We start from the raw sequence: 17,763 nt of genomic DNA, 5'->3' as shown, positions 1-17,763 counted from the left end.
GGCCATCCCAAAGCCTGAGGCCTGTGAACACCATCTGTGCCACACTCTCCTCAGGCAGAGAGGTAGGATTGCCAAGACAGTTGAAGGGCTCAGCGTGGTGCCCATCCACAAGCATTCCTGGGGTGGGAGGCGGCCTCATCACCAGGCAGGACTAGAATCAATTGTGACATATTAACCTGATTCAGGGATTGATTGATCAATGCTGTAGCTTCAGGAGCTAGACCTGGCAATAATGAGATAATGAGGATGCTCATGAAGGCGCTGCCCCTCCCGCCCCCCAGGTTCCTCCCTTGCAGAAGTCACAGTGACACATCACAGTGACAGGCGGATTATGAAATCAGCCCATCAACATATGAATGGATAAGGGGACTAGAGCGTATTTATAAGGTGTACGTGTGCACTGTCGTCATAGACAAGACTGACGTTGTGTCCCCCTTTTAACACATACCTTTGCTGGGGGCTTGGTCCTCTCCTAAGAGTCTAAATTCAGGCACCAACCTCTCTGGGGCATTTTTATGTGGCCGTGTAAAAACCTGTCCTGTCCTATAGTTGGGGATCCACAAGTCCTGGATCTCCTAGGGTCCAAGTGGCTAATGAGAGGAAGGTTGTCATGAGACGGTTACGAGGTCCCAGGAGACACCAGCCTTCAACAGTTAATCCTGATGGCACTTTAAGACCAGAGAATGCCAGGAGATGTGGGACGACTCATGATTGAAGTGCCATTCAACCAACTGGGCACTCAGTTGTCCCTCCCCTGAACCCTCAGGGATTTCTCATCTCCTTAAGCTTTTAAATGCTTCATGACCTCACAGAGAGCTACAGTGGTGTCAGAATAACATAAAACGCACAGGCTGGTAGTGACAGTCAGGTGACTCATGCTTAGAAGGTGTCAGAGTCAGGAAGGTTCTTGCCAACAGGGGGTGATCCTGACGTCAAGTTTGCTCCACTAAAATCACACCGAGGATTTGGGGGCTCCAGATGCCATGTGATTGATCCACCAAACCTTTAGGGGCACAATTATAAATGATTCACGAATTTGTTTCATTATCAAAACATCTGGAAACAAAGTAAATATATATTTAAATATACAAAATGTGTCCTCAAAATCATTCAGATAACACCAAAGTCAGGGAGCAGGCTTCTCTTCAACTGAGGGCAAAGTGATCGTCAGCACAAAGGGCTTGGAGAACCACCAGGAGCCTCCCCAAAATGGAAGGGTGATGAGGAAAGGTTAAAGCTGGACCCGTGGACCCAGAGGGAGGCAAGAGTGTGTCTATCTCCATAGGTACAAACTTGAGCAAAGCACCTTAGAGAGGTCAGGCTATGCTGAGCTCAGTGGGAGAACGCTGGGCTTGGTCTCCAAAATACAGGTCACTGGAGTCATCCCAGAGGGTACATCATAATGTCCCCCAAGACTGAAAGGACCAGTAGCTTCACATGAAGAGATCTGAAGTCCATTAGGCTTGGGAATGTTGGGTTAGATGGAAGCTGGTGGACTTTATCGTACCAGCCCTCTCACAGGGCGGCTGGCTGAGTTGACTCCCAAGCAGGAGTTATGATGCCAGGGTCTTACCATATAGACTTACGTCTCTGAGGTACCCTCCTGTGGTCATTCATCATCATTATCAACTTTACTGGGCTCAGAGTCACCTACAAGGCAAAACTCCAAGTATGTCCAAAAGGGTGTTTCCAAAGACACGTGACCGAGGGAAACCCACTGTAAATGCGGGCTGTGGCATCACACGGGCTGAGACTTTGTACCGAATAGAGGGGGGAAGAGATTAAAGTAGCGCTGATCTCTTAGCTTCCTGTCTGAGGACACGGTGTGAACAACTGCCTCACCGTCCTGCCACCATGCATTCCCTACTGTGATAGACTGGAGCCTCAAACGAGGAGCCCAAGGAAACCCACCTACCCTCCTTCTATCCTTCCTTCCTTCCTTCTTTCCTTCCTTCCTTCCTACCAAGTTGTTTTTGCCAGGTAGTTTTTCACAGCAACCGGAAACTACCTGATGCCCTCTCTTAGCTCATCTCTGCCCGCTTGAACAAACCGCCCACAGCTGCCTCTGCAGGAGTCTCGGCTGAGCCCAAGGAGCAATCCACAGGAAGCTGCCACACACCATTATGGAGCCATGAGCTGCCTGCCTGAGTCCACATTGCCTCAGGGAATAGACACTGCCCTTTAGGCTCCACGCTGTAATTCCCCGGCGACAAAACAGGACGGAACTGGAGAGGCTCATGGGTGTCCCTTGTCTCCTCTTGCGTCCGTGCCCCTCCCACATTCACACCTCCCACCTCACTGGCTGGAATCTCAAAATGACCTGACAGCAGGCACTGCTGGTGATGGTGGCAGTGGTGGTGGTTCTGAGCTGCAGCCATCGCTGGAGAACATGAAGACTGAGGCACCCTGTAGACGTCTCCTGAGACTGAGCAGAGCCCCCAGAGGAAGCAGCCTGGGGAGCTAAGGACCTGCACAGACTCTGAGGTTTGTGGAGTCCTGGTGTTCCAGTGCCTGTAGAGAGACCCCAGCCGGTGCAGTGGCCTTCTCAGGTTTGGTTTCGAACGGAGAAAGACAGAGCTGCAGCGGAAGCAAAAATGGAAGTAAGTAAAGAGACAGCTCCCAGGGGAGATCATCCGGTTGGGCGAATTTGTCTGGTGGGGTCCAGGATGGAATGACAATCATCGGCTCCTCTGCTAGATGCTCCCATCATGACACAGGACAGGAACCTCTGATGACAACGGGAGGTGCGTATTAAGTCACTTCCCATCTCGGTCTGTGGTAAAGCAGAGGACCCTTTCCCACCCGAGTGCAGCAAGGCTCTGTGTTGTAGCATTGGTCCATCCGCGTGTGCGGATGCAGGGGAGTGGCTGTGCCGGAGTGAATACTGCTGATGTGGTGGTCCATTTCCATCTCCCCAACTCTAGACCGACAACATGTGGCCTATCTCCGTCCCAGCCCCCACTCCACCCTGACGCCATGCGGCCCACCCCTTTCCCCCGAGTCCCACTCTACACTCACACCTCAGTCCTCGGCTTCCTGAGCACCAGCTGTCGAATAGGAAGCTGAGGCCTCTCCTCCTGCCTCCTTTGCTGGCTGGAGCTGCCGGAACATGGCCTGCAGTGTTTCCTTCACCATCTGGAGCTCCCCCTGGAGAGACTGTAGACATTGTTAAGGAGCACGCAAGGAGGGGGCCCAGCTCCCCACAGCCCCTGCTGGGCCTGTGAGAGAGCAAGCCAGCCTTCGGGGAGCAGGTGGACACTGGCATCGAATCGCAGCTCCACGCTCTTCCGAACCCTAGTGATTAAATATTGATGTGAATTTTATATTTCCTTAAAAAAAAAAGAAACCATCATGACTTGTGCCAGGTCCAAGGTTATTAGCTTTCAAATTTTGGTTTTAAAACTCTGAAGAGAGACGCAGCTGCCAGCCTGAAATAGATGTCCAAGCCATCGCACCGACTCTCAGTGAGGCGTGACAGTGTGGCCACAGAGCCAGCGTCTTGGTCTCCATACTGGGCGGGCAACTGTCACATCCAAGTGCTCTGACTGGAAAGGGAAGGTGCTGAGATCAGAGTCTCCTCAGGAAATCTAGCACCTGGGACCACTGTAAGAGGGACCCTCAATGTCAACTGTGCGTATCCCTGACATTATGATCCAGCCGGCTCAGCGTCGGGGACTGTGGCTCTGCTCGTGACAGTCCCTCCAGTCCCTGTACAAAGCTCTTTAAAGCTCTGTTTCTTCTGAGTGGGTAGCTTTGGATTCTGCCCCACCCTGGGTTCCGGCTGTGGTCATTTGTCCAGTGTAGAATAAAAGGCTCTTCCCCTGTCTGGGTTGGTAGATTTGTTTCTTCTTGTATACATGGGCTATTAGTTTCCTAATCTGTAACGTGGTTTCCTTGTTTTCTTGGTGGGAAACAGCCACTAAGAGCTCAGCAAGTGATGACACAGGACAGATAAGAGCTCCCAAGAAATTGCTTCTCTAGACACTCAGGCGAAACACTTAACCAACCCTTTCTGTTCCCATACAACCAGATCCCCTGTCTCCTCCTTTGGGGCATCCTGTCAAAACGCCAAGAATTGGGTTGAGACAGCAAAGGAAGGCAGCCTCATCCAGTACAGAGAGCGGGAGAGGAGAAACGCGTTAGTAGCGCCTCACTATGCTTACCTCAGTTGAAGTCAAGACGCCGTGGGTTCAGACATAGAGGAAGCCCCCATGAAACCAGACATGGAGGAAACTGAATTTGGGGAGAGGGCAGAGACCAAACAAGCCACAGGTCACCCGCACCGCAATGCTGTTCTCTTCAGGCTTAATTGCAACACAGGGTTCAAAGCAAGCCACGCCTGTGGGGTCTAACTAAAATAATAAAAATTCTCCTAATCTTCTTAGAATAAAGAACTCCAGGGAATTTTAGGAATTATGCAAAGGAGTCTTTCCTAAACAGATGTGCCAATTCACCCTGGAAAGTTCCGGTACTATTTATCTTCTGGAAGTTTCACCCAATTTCACCCTGTGTGTCATGTACATGCACTCCCAGGATGTCCGCCACCTTTGCTGGAACCTGAGGGGAGCAAGGGCAGTATGGGTAGAGCGAGAGAGGAAAGGCTCCAGTGACGAGCCTTTGAGTTTTGTTGTAGAAAGTTTTATTTTCCCTCTATTCCTCCAGACCTCTGGAAAGATCTACTGATCTCTTGGGGGGAACAGAAGGAGTCATGTGACTTCACGCAAGCCAAGATTGCGTCCCAGAGTGAACACCAGGTTGTGATTTGTCACAGGTCTGGTCTTTTGCAAGGGGCAAGCTGAGTACACAGTGGTCCTGATGGTGTCCTGGGGTCCGATTACCTTTGACACTGGTCTGGTCTCACGCGGCACCTTAGACTCTGCCAAGTGATGACAGGGTCTTACAGGGAATGTGTCATGAAGCCAAAAAGTGACACTCAGAAACTTCTGGGACCACAGAGCAAACTAAAAAAGGCTAAAGACAGAGACAAGTCACCAGAGGAAAAGACCAAATTATAAAATTAAATTAACACATCGGTTTCACACATCATAATTTCCATTATGGCACCGAAGTCAGTAAGATGGGATCTGAGAATGCAAGTCCCCTGGGAGGCTGGGAAAATTACATCATGTGCACTTAATTGTCCCGTCTGTAAGATATAGACTCTCACAGTGTGGTCACAGAGCAGGACCTAAGGTTGTGTGTGTGTGTGTGTGTGTGTGCGTGCGTGCATGTGAGTATGTGTATGTGTATGTACACGTGAGCATGTGTTTGTGTGTGTGTATGTGTATATGTGTGCATGTTTGTGTGTGTGTAAGGGGGGGGAGAAAGAGAGAGCGAGCGCTCAAGCCTTTTGTAAGGCACCATGAGGTTTATGGCTTATTTCCCAGCACAATGCCTGAAAACATCATTTACAAAGCCTTTGGCATAAGCACCACTAATACAATTAAAATCACATTCATAGGGGCTGGAGAGATGTCGAAGCAGCTGAGAGCATTTGCAGAATTTGCAATTCAAGAGAGAATTTGCAGAGAGATCTTGCAGAAGACGCCCCAGTTTAGTTCTCAGCACACACATCCTGGAGTCACATGGAACTGCAGATCCAGGGATGAGACACCCTATCTGACCTCTGCAGGTAGGTACCTGGACTCATGTGCACACACATGCACACACACACACACACACACACACACACACACACACACTTAAAAACAAAAACCAAGTCTTTTAAAACATCATGCTTATATTTACAAAAGTTCACACCTTCACTCTGTGTGAGTGTGTGTGTGTGTGTGTGTGGTGTAGTGTGAGTGTGAGTGTGCATGAGTGTGTCCGTGTGTTTGCTGTGTGTGTATGTTGTATGAGTGTGAGCAAGTGTGTGAGTGTGTTTGTGTGTGTGTGTGAGTATATGTGTATGTGTTATATGTGTGTGAACGAGTGTGTGTATGAGTATATGTGTGAGTGTGTGTGAGTGTGTGTGTGTTTGTGTGTGTGTTGTGTAAAACAGTTGATGTGTGCTGAAATGGAAGAGTCCAGAATAAAACATGAAACTGGGTGGGGGGTCAGTCAGTTACAGAGCAGTTCTATGAAACCATTTTGGAAGAAATATTCTAGAGATAAGCCGTTTATGGCTAGAAAACTATTTCAGGAGGACACCATGGTGATCTTCCAGACAGTGGCCCTGGAAGATAGATACTTAAGTTTCCCATGCTTCTCAGATGCCCAAGCACGCATGCTCGTCACGCTTAAATCCATGTGCATGTCAGAAAAAAACCTCACAACTGCGTCTCACGCTATGCTTGGAGAAAGGAATATGCAGAAAGGAAGTCTCTCTTTTCTTCTCTCATTTAAGACTGGCTGTGGCCTTGCCTCTACTGGGTATCGGGTGTCCCCCTTCACCTCCCACAGCCCAGAATTGGCTCTAGGTGGGGTCTAAACACCTGATAGGGAGCAGAGAGCCAACATAAAGTCATGTGGATGGCGTGTTGGCCATGCTGAGAGTTCCAGAGAGATGGCGGTCCTGGAGACTTAGCTGAGTGGTCTGGCTGCCCTGCAGATGATCCCTGAAGGGACAGAGAGACTAATGAGGGGCTCAGGGCCATGGCTGTGAGGGTGAGAAAGACAGAGGATGCTAATGGGGAAAGGTGCTGAGAATATCTCCCTGATAACCAATCTGAGCAAAGAATTGAGAAAGCAGTCTGCCAGTGCAGAGAGAAGCCTCCAGAATGGTGTGGGGGTGGGGAGGAAGGGGTAGGACTCAACGGTTGTTTTGCTTGGAGACTGTCTCTTGCCACTTAGCTCAGGCCAGCCTTACAGGGTTGAACGCTAAGCTGAGTGTGAGGATTCGACTTTAGACTCAGTAAAGGAGAAGCTACAAAGCCCCACAAGAGAAACGTAATGGGAAATGGGCTGAGGTCGAGCCTGCACTTGGGCCCACGTGTACAGTAAAGCAAACTGTGTCCTCAGAGTGCACTTTCAGGAGAATCCCCTATTTTCCACTGTAGGCCCGTGAGTAATCTGTCGTGCGTAAGATTGACATCAGATGCATTGTGAGAAGAGATGAGAGAGACTGACGTACAACTTAAATCATGTCAGCTAAAATAGAGAATCACACAAACTACACCCTTAGAAACCCAATTCCCCGGGGTTGGGGGATTTGGCCAGTGGTAGAGTGCTCCTAATCCCCATGAAAAAAAAGAATTAAAAAAAAAAAAAAAAAAGAAACCCAATTCCCCCTCTCAATCCCCATGAAAGGAACCCTGAGACCGTCAGGGTTCTTGTGTCCCCACACTTGCAATGTCTGCTGTCATTCTGGAACACCCATTTTCTGGCCTGTGCTTTCGTCTTTCTGTGAAGAAAGCATTCTTGCTACTTCTGCAAACCTGTACCTACTGATTTCGATGCTTTGAGGAAGATACCAAGGACCTGAAGACACCTGACACCTTTCCACTGGTGACAAAGGGACGAGCACAGAGAGACTGTGTCACCAACCTCATGCTAAATTCACACTGTGTCCCACGGACAGCAGAGTCGCCCAGCTCTGCACACATCGTCTGCTCTAACTTTTCCTACCCAAACCTCGGCAGAAGGGAGAAGGAAGCACATGGCTGCCGCCCTCCATCGGCTGAGCACGACGGTGCCTCAGAGAGCAGCCTGTTTGTCTCTCTACTCTCCCGCTATAAATCACTGGAGATCTTCACAGATGTCCTCCCTGCTCTTTGGTTTTAGAAGCAAAAGAGCATTTCCAAAGAGACAGGGCAGTCGCCCCTCAGCTCTGCTACTTTGTCCTCTTCGGGCTACACACTGGAAAGTGGAACCAGACAGGAGCCCTTTGGGGCTGTGGAGTTTATTCATGAGCCTGGATACATTTAGTCTCTGCATGCCATCAAGACTAGCAAGACGAATCAACCGGGCACTGCACATTCCCAATGAGTAGAGAGAATAGGCTCCCAAGAGGCTTCTGGACGGGGCTGCAAATACCACGCAAATAGAATCAGCCTGGTCCTTGCTCATCCATGACTCAGCAGAGGCTGGCACTACTGCCCGGGGCTCTGCAAGATGCCAGGATACGATGTGCTTCCTTTCCCCCTAGAGTGAGCTACGGAAGTCAAAGGAGAAAGAAAGGAGTCGGGAAAATCCTGCTTAACAATTCACCGGGCCTAAAAGCGTTCCAATGGAAGGATTCTGAGCGTGAAGGAACAGTTACACAGACTCAAGCGGGGAGGGGGACTTAAATGGAGCTGCTAATTAGAATCCAGAACCTGTGAAATCAAACTTGAGGTTCAGGCACTGTTCATGGGTCCCCAGCATGCCTAGTGTGAAGTCACAGCCCTGTCCTCTCCCCAGAGGCGCCACGCTCCCCTCCCCACTGCCTGCTCTCCCAGTTAACCAAGGGGGTCACCTCGGCTGGTGGTTTGGGTCGTTCACAATGCCTGGAACTCAGGAAGCCTGCCAAGGTGAGGGGGACAAAGCAGCCTGTTCTCCTCCATCCTCAGATCTGCCAACCCAGCCTTCCTCTCCCACCCAGCAGGCTGCTGTAGCTCTGACACCCACAGGCTGTGCAAGAACTGTTCAGAAGGTTTAGAAGCCGCCGCCATATTGCCTGTCCTCAGCCCGCCCCTCTGTGTATGGCACGCTGGTATGCCACCTGCTTTGCTCCTGCAGGCGTGTAGCTTACGATAAGGGCCTACCCCGGGGAAGAATGGGCAGCCGCAGCATCTGGGACGCAAGTCCTCCAGAAAGGTGTCCCCCGTGGGTTTACGTCAGCACATTCCAGCGTGGACTTGGACCGAAAAACTGGAGTCATCTGCTACACATGCGCAGTGGGTCCTGGCAGCGCGCTTAATAGAATCAAGTGAGACGCCACCCTCCCCGCGCTGCTCTTCCGTGTTTAGTTGCGAGCTTTTTCTCTCAGCCGCTCGCACTCAGCATTGTGCCTTTGATCACAAACGAAAACACACACCAGCCAGAGCTTGGCTGGGGGGATTCCGGCAGCCTCTTCGGATGCCTTGATAAATTCTAATGTGAAACAACAGCTTTTGTTTGTTATGGGACCCCACGGAGCACTGTGAACACAGCTCCCTGTCTTGGGCCCATTGTAATACTCAGATCCAAGCGCTACTTCAGATTAAAGACACACTGTGTGTGTTGTTCTCGCTCGGTGACACAGAACACGGCCTGGATTTCACAGGAAAGCTGGGATAAATGTGTGTTGTGGTATAGATGTTATCTAAGGAGGGGGATGACTTAGTGGCCAACCCAGTAGTTTCTGTTCCTGGTGGCATGGTTTGGAATGTCCTGGACAGGCTCAAGGGCTTGAACATTTGTTCTCAGTGGGAGTGCTGTTTGGTACAGTTCTAAAACCTTTTAAGAGATGGCTCCTGACTGGTGCAAGCGGGTCATTAAAGATGGGCCTTGTATATGCTTGGCCCAGGGAGTGACACTATTGGGAGGTGTGGCCTTGTTGGGGTAGGTGTGGTCTTGTTGGAGTGGGTGTGTCACTGTGGGCCTGGCCTTTAAGACCCTCATTTTAGCTGCCTGGAAGTCAGTCTCCTCTTAGAGGCCAGCAGATGAAGATGTAGAACTCTCAGCTCCTCCTGCACCATGCCTGCCAGGACTCTGCCATGCACCCACCTTGATGATAATGGACTGAACCTCTGAACCTGTAAGCCAGAAGCCAGCCCCAATTAAATGTCCTTAAAAGAACTGCCTTGGTCATGGTGTCTGTTCACAGCAGTAAAACCCTAAGACAGGTCCCAAGGGTCCTAATCCTGGTCTAACAGCACCTACTTCTGACCCAAGATCCTTACTTCCTGGGTCACTAAAGATGCATGAAGCACACCTCACCCTAGGTGACATCGTCAGGTGCCATGCCCTCCCAACCATGACCTGGTTCACGAGCCACGCCCAACTCAGCTGTCCCAAGCCCTCCTCACCCCAGCAGACCTGGGACAACCCCCACCACCACCACCACAGTCTTTGGCTCTGTGTCACTACCTGGCAATGATCACTGTCCTATTTCATAGACACCATGTCCTACAAGAGCTCAAGTCCGTGTGATCTACTGACACGCTACCTTCTCCTCCTGCCTCCTGGGCCAACTGCAGGTTACATCCTGGACTTGGAAGAGGCAGGCCACTGTGCAGAACCGAATTTAAAAACAAACAGAAGCGAACAAATCGTGGAAGTGGTGGCAGAAGTTATTCAAGGGACATCAAGGAACATCAACGAAGGTCATGAGCAAGGGAAGATGTAAAGTTACCACGAGATATGCTGATGCCATTGTTAGCCGCTCGCTCGTCAGATCTCCTCTGAGGGGGACCAACCTCTGGCTGTTCAAAGCTACTTCAACATATGCATGGAAGTAAAACAGGAACCAATGCTCTAAAGAGTCAGACAATGAGAGGCGAAGACCAAAATGCCTAAATTTCCCACAAACATTTAAAAGCCGGGCTACCTGACAGGGCATAACAGACAAATAGGTGACTGCAGCTTCAGCAAGCCACTTGTGAGTGAACACCTGAGGGTGTGGGATGATGTCACAGGTGAGGCGGGTACAAGATAGGAGGAGGTCTGTCACTGGATGAGAAGGAAGGATGGGCGGGAGAAAAGTTTGAAGGAAGAGGAGGAGACTGGAACCAAGAAAGAGGAAGAGAGAGAGGAGAGAGGGAGAGGGAGAGGGAGAAGCCATGGCAGGACGATGGAGGCTGAGGTAAAGATCTCGCTCTGTGTATTTATAGGTTGTTATCGATGTTCTTAAGGGATGGATGGCACTGGGCTTTGTATGTTTAGGTGGGCAATTATATCTTATCAATTGGATCTAAGATTATTGTGTTGTGTGTTCTTTTATGGGAGGGTTTGAGTGTAGGAAAGTGTGCGGTGGCAGGAGACACTGGGCCGCCGAGGAGTTGGGATGTGTTTCTGCCAAGATATCTGGCAGATATCTTGGGGCACTGTGGTGCAGGACCCAGCGAGGTAAATACTTTTTTTATTTTTATACTTTTACAACAACCTGAGGGGATTCAGGGCGGGTAAGTAACCCCTCCCCACCCGTGTTCCTGTAATGGTTGACTTTTTAACTGACCCATTGCTGACACCTAGAATCACTGAGAAGGGAGCCTCAGTTGAAGAACTGTCTACGTCAGGTTGGTCTGTAGAGGACCGTCTTGATTATTAATTGAAACAGGAGGACCCAGCCCACTGTGGGAGGCACCTTTCCCTAGGCTAGAGCCTGAGCTGTACGAGAGAGGAGGAAGCCAGCTGACTGAGCAAGCAGGCAGCATGGCAGCGTTTGCTTCCCTCAGCTCTTGACTGTGGATGTGAGCTGACTCGACTAGACTAGCCACTTGAGGTCCTACCTTGAGTTCCCCCCACAGTGATGAAATTTGTGCAGGAAGTATAAGCCAGATAAACCTTCTCTCCCCTATGTTGATTTTGGTCAGGGTGTTCTATTATAGCCACTAGAAATAAACCTAAAAAGAACCCATCCATGTTCTTCCACAGAGCTCCCCAGGGACAAGCGGCACACACACACACACACACACACACACACACACACACACACACACACACACACACGGCGCCAAGGACGTGTGCTTCCTGTTGCACATACAAGTGAACCCATGTGTCACTTTGATGTAGGTGTCTGTCATGTGGCACTAAGATACTGAGTTTGGTGCAAGAAAATATGATTACCAGAACCGAGGAGGACTCTGTGAAACCTAACCGTGAGTATGTGTTCCATATCAGAAAGAAGGTACCTGCAATGGTGTTAGTTTTTATACCCCACTGTCTAGGACATGCAGAAGGCAGGACAAAGGACTTTGAAGATGGCTTTGGAACTCTTGGTATTGAAAAGGACCTTAAGGAGGTGAGCCAGGAAAACTCCATTGTTTCTGATTGTTCGTCTATGCCACACAAACCCATCTTCACGCCCCGCCAAAGCTTCCATTTTGCCTTGGTCTCCCTGTGCACCTGTACAGACTCCGTGGCTAACAGATCCAAGATGTACTGGACTACATCATCAAGTCGCCTCCATCTGCTGGGGCGTGGGAAAGCGCTATGCGTTTTTGGACTTGCTTTTTTGCAAAGCAAGCCCTGAAACATGGAAAGGATATGAAAGAGAGCTTCATCGTGACCGTGCATGGCGCCGTAAAGCTGGTCTTCCAGGCGCAGGAGCCTCACGCCTATGGCTTCGCACTTGTCTCCAACTTCAGCAAAAACAACATGAGATTCCTGGTCAGAGAATGAGAAAAGACGCGTGAGTCAGCTACAGGATGCTATGTGTACCATTAGAATGCATGGACGGCTCTCCGGCTGCCTTCTGTGCCTTAGTGGGAAACCCGAAGGAGATACCACTTCTCTGGGAGGTCGCTCTCGAGAGCACAGAAGCCAAGCTCAAGTCATAACTGAAGGATAAGCTGTGTGCACACAGGTCTGCAGGTCCCTGCCTTTCCTGGTCTGTTCAAAGCCTGACTTTAGCATGGAGGATCCCTAGACGGATTTGTCCAAGGGAGCCTGAGTTTTCCAGCCAAATTTTCAGACAATTCACAACAGGGTAGGAATGGTAACAAACTGGGCAGAGGTGTCACCAGGAAGGTTGGGCTCGCAGAGGAGGACAGAGGGATGATTTTTAAGGGCACCGGAATTTAACAGGGCACTCAAGACCAGATGGGACCCCTGACAGCCAGACTCTGAAGGAGATTTATTTATTTGTTTATTCATTTACTTACATGTATTCATTCGTTCTTGTATGTGTGTGAGCGTGTGCATGTTCATGTGTGTAGAGGTATATTTGCACGTGGGGGTACGCATACCCTCATGTGTCCATGTGTGTGGACGCCAGAGGACATCCTCAGCCATCATTCTTCTGGTGCCGTCTACCTTGGGTTGTTTGTTTGTTTGTTGTTTGAGGAGACAGTGTCTCTCATTGGTCTGGACCTCACTGATTGGGCTGGCTATCAAGAGAACCCTGGGGACTCATCAATCTCTGTGTCCCCAGCTCAGGGATTACAAGCATGTGCCACCACACCCAATTAGGGCAGAGGTGATGGTGTCTGGCATGGTGCCAGTTCCCCACAGGTCATCAGGTATGTGAGAAGTGTGGTTCAATGGACAACCTCAGCTCTTGAAGCCCCTGAGTCCTGTAGTATTTCCCTTTCGTAGCACATCCTACAGGAGCAGGTGTCACCTCAGCGCGTCCCACACATGACCAAGTGTCACCTCTAGTTCACTTCTTTGCACAGAACCGCTCCATGGTAGATTCTAAAGATCGCTGTGGCACCTGCTGGTCTAAGCTGCATTTCAGTTGTCCCTCCAGACTCTCCCCCCACAAATAATCTGGGCCATCTCCTTCTCTCCCTGCTGTTCCTGAGGGTACATGTTCTTCTGTCTTCCTCTAAACCCCACCCTTCCTTCAAGGCTCCAGGCAAACCTACCTTGTGGAACGTCTGCTCAGACATGAGTTCTATGAGCTGTGAATCATTCACATGAGGGACACTGGCCTGTCATTCACCCCAGAGGTCCCCAAGCAGCACTTGGGCTACAGGAGGCCACAGAGTCTTAAAAGTAATTAACAAGGTCAAGAAAGCAGGAGACTAGAGGATCCAAGTAAAAAGGAGAAAATAAGGAAGAAATGGCTTAGAATTAGAGACATAATATGAAGATGATGCTCTTCCAGCTAAGTGTGAAAGACTTAGAGAGCCAACTGAAAGAATTTTACATGGGAATTAAGGTTCGACGTTCAGATTAAACGGGCAGGCTACTATGAAAACTGCAACTGATTGTTGCAGGGTATTCGATCACTCTGTGAAGCCTAGATTGTGTCATTTACTGAAAACAAAACAACAAGAACAACAACAACAAAAAGCCTGCTTCTAGTTGTGGTGTGCCTCAGCCTTAGCACACACTTTTAATCCTCTGGCTGAAATAGAATACAGACATGCTCTTAGTACACACCTCTAATCCCAAACCATGATGGCAGAGTTAGTTTGTAGAAAGAAACGCCCATGTTTGAAGATGATGTCTAGTTGAGTGGCAGAAAACGTGACAACTCAGAGAAAGATCTGACAGAATAGGATATGCCCAGCTCTCACGAGAAGAGAGGGGAAAGGGAATCCACTTCAGGGGCAGCATGGGGCGGTGGGGGGGCAGTTCTACCAGGAGAGTTTTACAGAGACAGGTTGCAGAGAGAACAAGCTAGACACAGGTGAAGACAGAGAGAGCCAGAGAAGGAGAGGGAGTCAGAAGATTAGAACAGATTGACAGAGTTAGTATGAGGCCATGCAGAGCAATTCAGGGGAGATTGAGAGAGAGAAGCCAGACTGGATCAGTCAGCTTGGAGAGGAGTTTGATCCGGAACAGGCGAGTTGGACCAGCCAGCCAGAGTTCAGAAAGAACTAGGAAGGGGTGAGCTTGTTCAGCAGCAAGTCTCAGAGGCTGACAACATTCTAGGCCTAGATTAGATCGTATAGAAGCTAGAAGCTTCCAGGACTAGACATAGATTAGCAGACAGAGGCAGTAAGACTCAGAGACTATAATTGTAGCAGGAGAATAAAGGTTAATTTTACTACTAACATCTACCCATGACATCAAAGTGCTCAGGCCTGGTGGTGCTGTTCCAGGTCCTTAGACATTATCTATCATGCACAGTGTGTTATCATCAGAACTTAGGAATACAAGTCAAATCCAGATACATGCCTTGATATCTCAGGAATACCAGTCAAATCCAGATACATGCCTTGACATTCCAGGAACACCAGTCAAATCCAGATACATGCCTTGACATCCCAGGAACACCAGTCAAATCCAGATACATGCCTTGACATTCCAGGAACACCAGTCAAATCCAGATACATGCCTTGACATCCCAGGAACACCAGTCAAATCCAGATACATGCCTTGACATTTTTCTCTATTCATTTACTCTGGAACACTTCACAGTTTATATGCCCAGCGACTGACATTTCTTTAATAGAACAGTATTTAATGGAAACTATAAATACTGGAGGATCTCATGCAATGAAATCATCTGAATATATATGTGTGTGGTGTGTGTGTGTGTGTGTGTGTGTGTGTGTGTGTGTGTGTATTTGGTGTGTGTGTGTGTGTTGCTCACTTGGGAGAGTGTGGTAACTCTAACTGTAACTCCATGCCCATTCCCTCAGGCTGTTGCCTCAGCTCCCCCCCCACCCCACTCCCAGCTCCACCCACTTTGTCCCACTGCAGGAGAGGAGCTGTCCCAGCAGGAAGGAACAGGCTTTGTTGAGAACTGCAACACTAGTTTCTCCTTGGATGCATTTCTTTCTGTCCTGAAGAATTCATCAATAGTTAAGAACAAAAGCCACGAAGACTTCCGTCTCCTTCCCTTAAAATAAAGGAGACTTTCTTTTCAAGTAAGTTAGCTGTCCTTCAAGAAAACACCCAGAAACACTAAAAGTCCTGTGTAAGTCAAAACGGAGAATTATAAGATGCATGCGTTGGCTGGAGGTCCCACCTGGGATGGTACTGCCTGAGGCACGAGCTGGGTGTCAACAGATAGCTGGCCCAGACAGAGGTTCTGAGGGCCTCCCCGGCCTCCCCTGAGAGTTCTCACTCCCAGGACAGTGTGTTCCAGGGTCTCAGGAGCTATCTATCACCTCTTATCCTCTAAGGAAAACATCTCAAAGAATCAAACGATCTAGGCACCAAGACTGGTCTCTCCCATTCCACCTCAGGGTAACACAGAGCCTACTCTGCGTTCCTAGGGGGTCAGCTCCTAGGAAGGGAGAGGTGGGCACTCCCTCCAGGGCCAAAGTCTACATCACCAGAAGCGGGCCCAGTACCCTTGCAAAGTCTGTAATGAGTCAGACACAAAGAAAAACTGTACGTTTGATAATTAAAAATTATCATAATGCCTCCTACCCCCTTGATAATTAAAAATTATCACACACACACACACACACACACACACACACACACACACACACACACACACACACACCGTCCCCTCTTAGAATTCTTGACAGAGTTGGACTTTCTCAGGATCAACAGTTCCGAGGATAATTTAGTGTGGGGTTGTATCAACGTGTCTTTGAGAAAAACGATCCTGCAAGCCCTCCTATAATTTGCCCCTTGAGCAAATCTTTTCAGCAATTCAAATTGTTATTTTTTTTCTTTTGTAGATGCTCCGACTGTCATCTACTCAGAGGGCTGACTGGTTTTCCCTGTGGGTCAGAATGAACAAGAATCCACAGACAGTAAACAGCCTCATGGCCCAGCTCTTCCCCTCCTGGCTTGGTCCACACTCCTCTTCTTAAACCCTCCTGACCCCTCTTCCTGAAATGCTTTCATCAGGAAACCCTGTCCACACAATCGCTGATGATCCACCTTCCCCTCCCCCCACCAGGCTGCACCAGACCAGCATCCTGACATCTCTACAGCCCCAGAAGCTAACCCCGCTGGGTCCCTCAAAGGCAGCCCCTCCCAGCCAATGCTCTTTTCTCCTGGGTGCTAAGTGTTAGATTTGCTTTATTCCTGTAAGGCCCTTGCGGGAAAGACTTAGTCCCCAGTGTGGCAGTATTCTGTAACCTGTGTGGCAGATAACTAATCCCTGAGAAGGGATTAGTGCTAGTGTCTGATGTTACTCTGCTGCTGGGAGACTGCTATGGAAAGCAAGCCTGAGACTCTCTGGCTTCCTGTATCACCCTGTGATTCGTTGAGTGATGTAATACCACTTAGGGTGGTCATAGAGCCACAGGGTCCCTCACCGGAGGCCAAACAATGGGGCTGCCTGACCCTGAACTTTTAGACTCACTGTGAACTAAAAATACCTCTCTTCTTTATAAAGTATCCAGCCTGAGGCACTCGGTGACAGCAGCAGAATATAAGCAAATGCAGAAAGCCTTGAAGAAGCGTTGGTGTGTCTTAGACTGGACTAGCTGGACCATGCTCTCAAGATGGTGGGCAGAACCAGAGAGAGAGAAGTCTCTTCCAAACACCAAATGCCTGCTCACACCTCAGTGCAGCCCAGAATAACCTGTCAGGGTGATCCCCATTCCTCTGAGACAGCTGCTAGCCTTAAATAGCCAAAACAGCATTTTATGAACACACATACATGCACATCGATACATACATGTGCATATGTGTTAAAAATAGAATCTGTCTCAATGTTGGGGTGAACTTTATTTACATTGTATTAAGGTGTGCCTCTGTATTTTCAATTTTTTTTTGCCTTCCACCCCTCCCCGACCCCTGTATTTTCAGTTGTTAATTCTGTACCAGCAGAGAGCTGAGTGCAGGCAGGATTTTGGTATGGTCGTTTCTATGGCCCACCGCCAGTCTGCTATTTGAAAAATGCTCATCCTTCCACTCCTGTCCAAAAGATGAAGGTCAGGCAGCTTTCCATGCCTTAGGCAACCAAAGATATGGACCAGGTATCGTCTTACTGCTGATTGGTTATAATAAAGAGCTGACAGCCAATGGCTGGGGCAGGAAATATGGGGTGGAACATCTGGGCAGGCACAGATGCCAGAGGGATGCAAACAGAGGCAAAGACTCAGAGGAGACAAAAAAGAAGCAAGAAAGGGAGATGACCAGAGTGGAGCAGGGAGATAAAGAGCTAGTCACATGCAGGGGACACAGGCCACATGCAGGGGACACAGGCCACATGCAGGGGACACAGGCCACATGCAGGGGACACAGGCCACATGCAGGGGACACAGGCTACAAGCAGGAGACACAGGCCAGGATCAGAGGACACAGGCCAAGAGCAGGGGACACAGGCCAGAA

The 17,763-nt window shown here is 49.4% G+C and overlaps 1 protein-coding gene across 1 annotated transcript in view; it reads right to left on the bottom strand.

Annotated features, from left to right (window-relative positions):
- Window positions 1-2,357: 2,357 nt before the first annotated feature.
- Disc1 (DISC1 scaffold protein) overlaps window positions 2,358-17,763 on the bottom strand; it is a 203,678-nt gene continuing 188,272 nt past the window's right edge. Inside the window, exons 12-14 of the mRNA XM_032887977.1 lie at window positions 12,114-12,231; window positions 3,019-3,158; window positions 2,358-2,577 (exon numbers count right to left, since the gene is read on the bottom strand). Coding sequence (XP_032743868.1) covers window positions 3,022-3,158; window positions 12,114-12,231 — 255 coding nt within the window. The 3' untranslated portion in view covers window positions 2,358-2,577; window positions 3,019-3,021. The remainder of the gene's footprint in view (window positions 2,578-3,018; window positions 3,159-12,113; window positions 12,232-17,763) is intronic.

This window comes from Rattus rattus, chromosome 17 (genome assembly GCF_011064425.1).
Source record: "Rattus rattus isolate New Zealand chromosome 17, Rrattus_CSIRO_v1, whole genome shotgun sequence".
Classification (NCBI taxonomy): Eukaryota; Metazoa; Chordata; class Mammalia; order Rodentia; family Muridae; genus Rattus; species Rattus rattus.
This window is presented reverse-complemented; position numbering and strand designations above follow the sequence as displayed.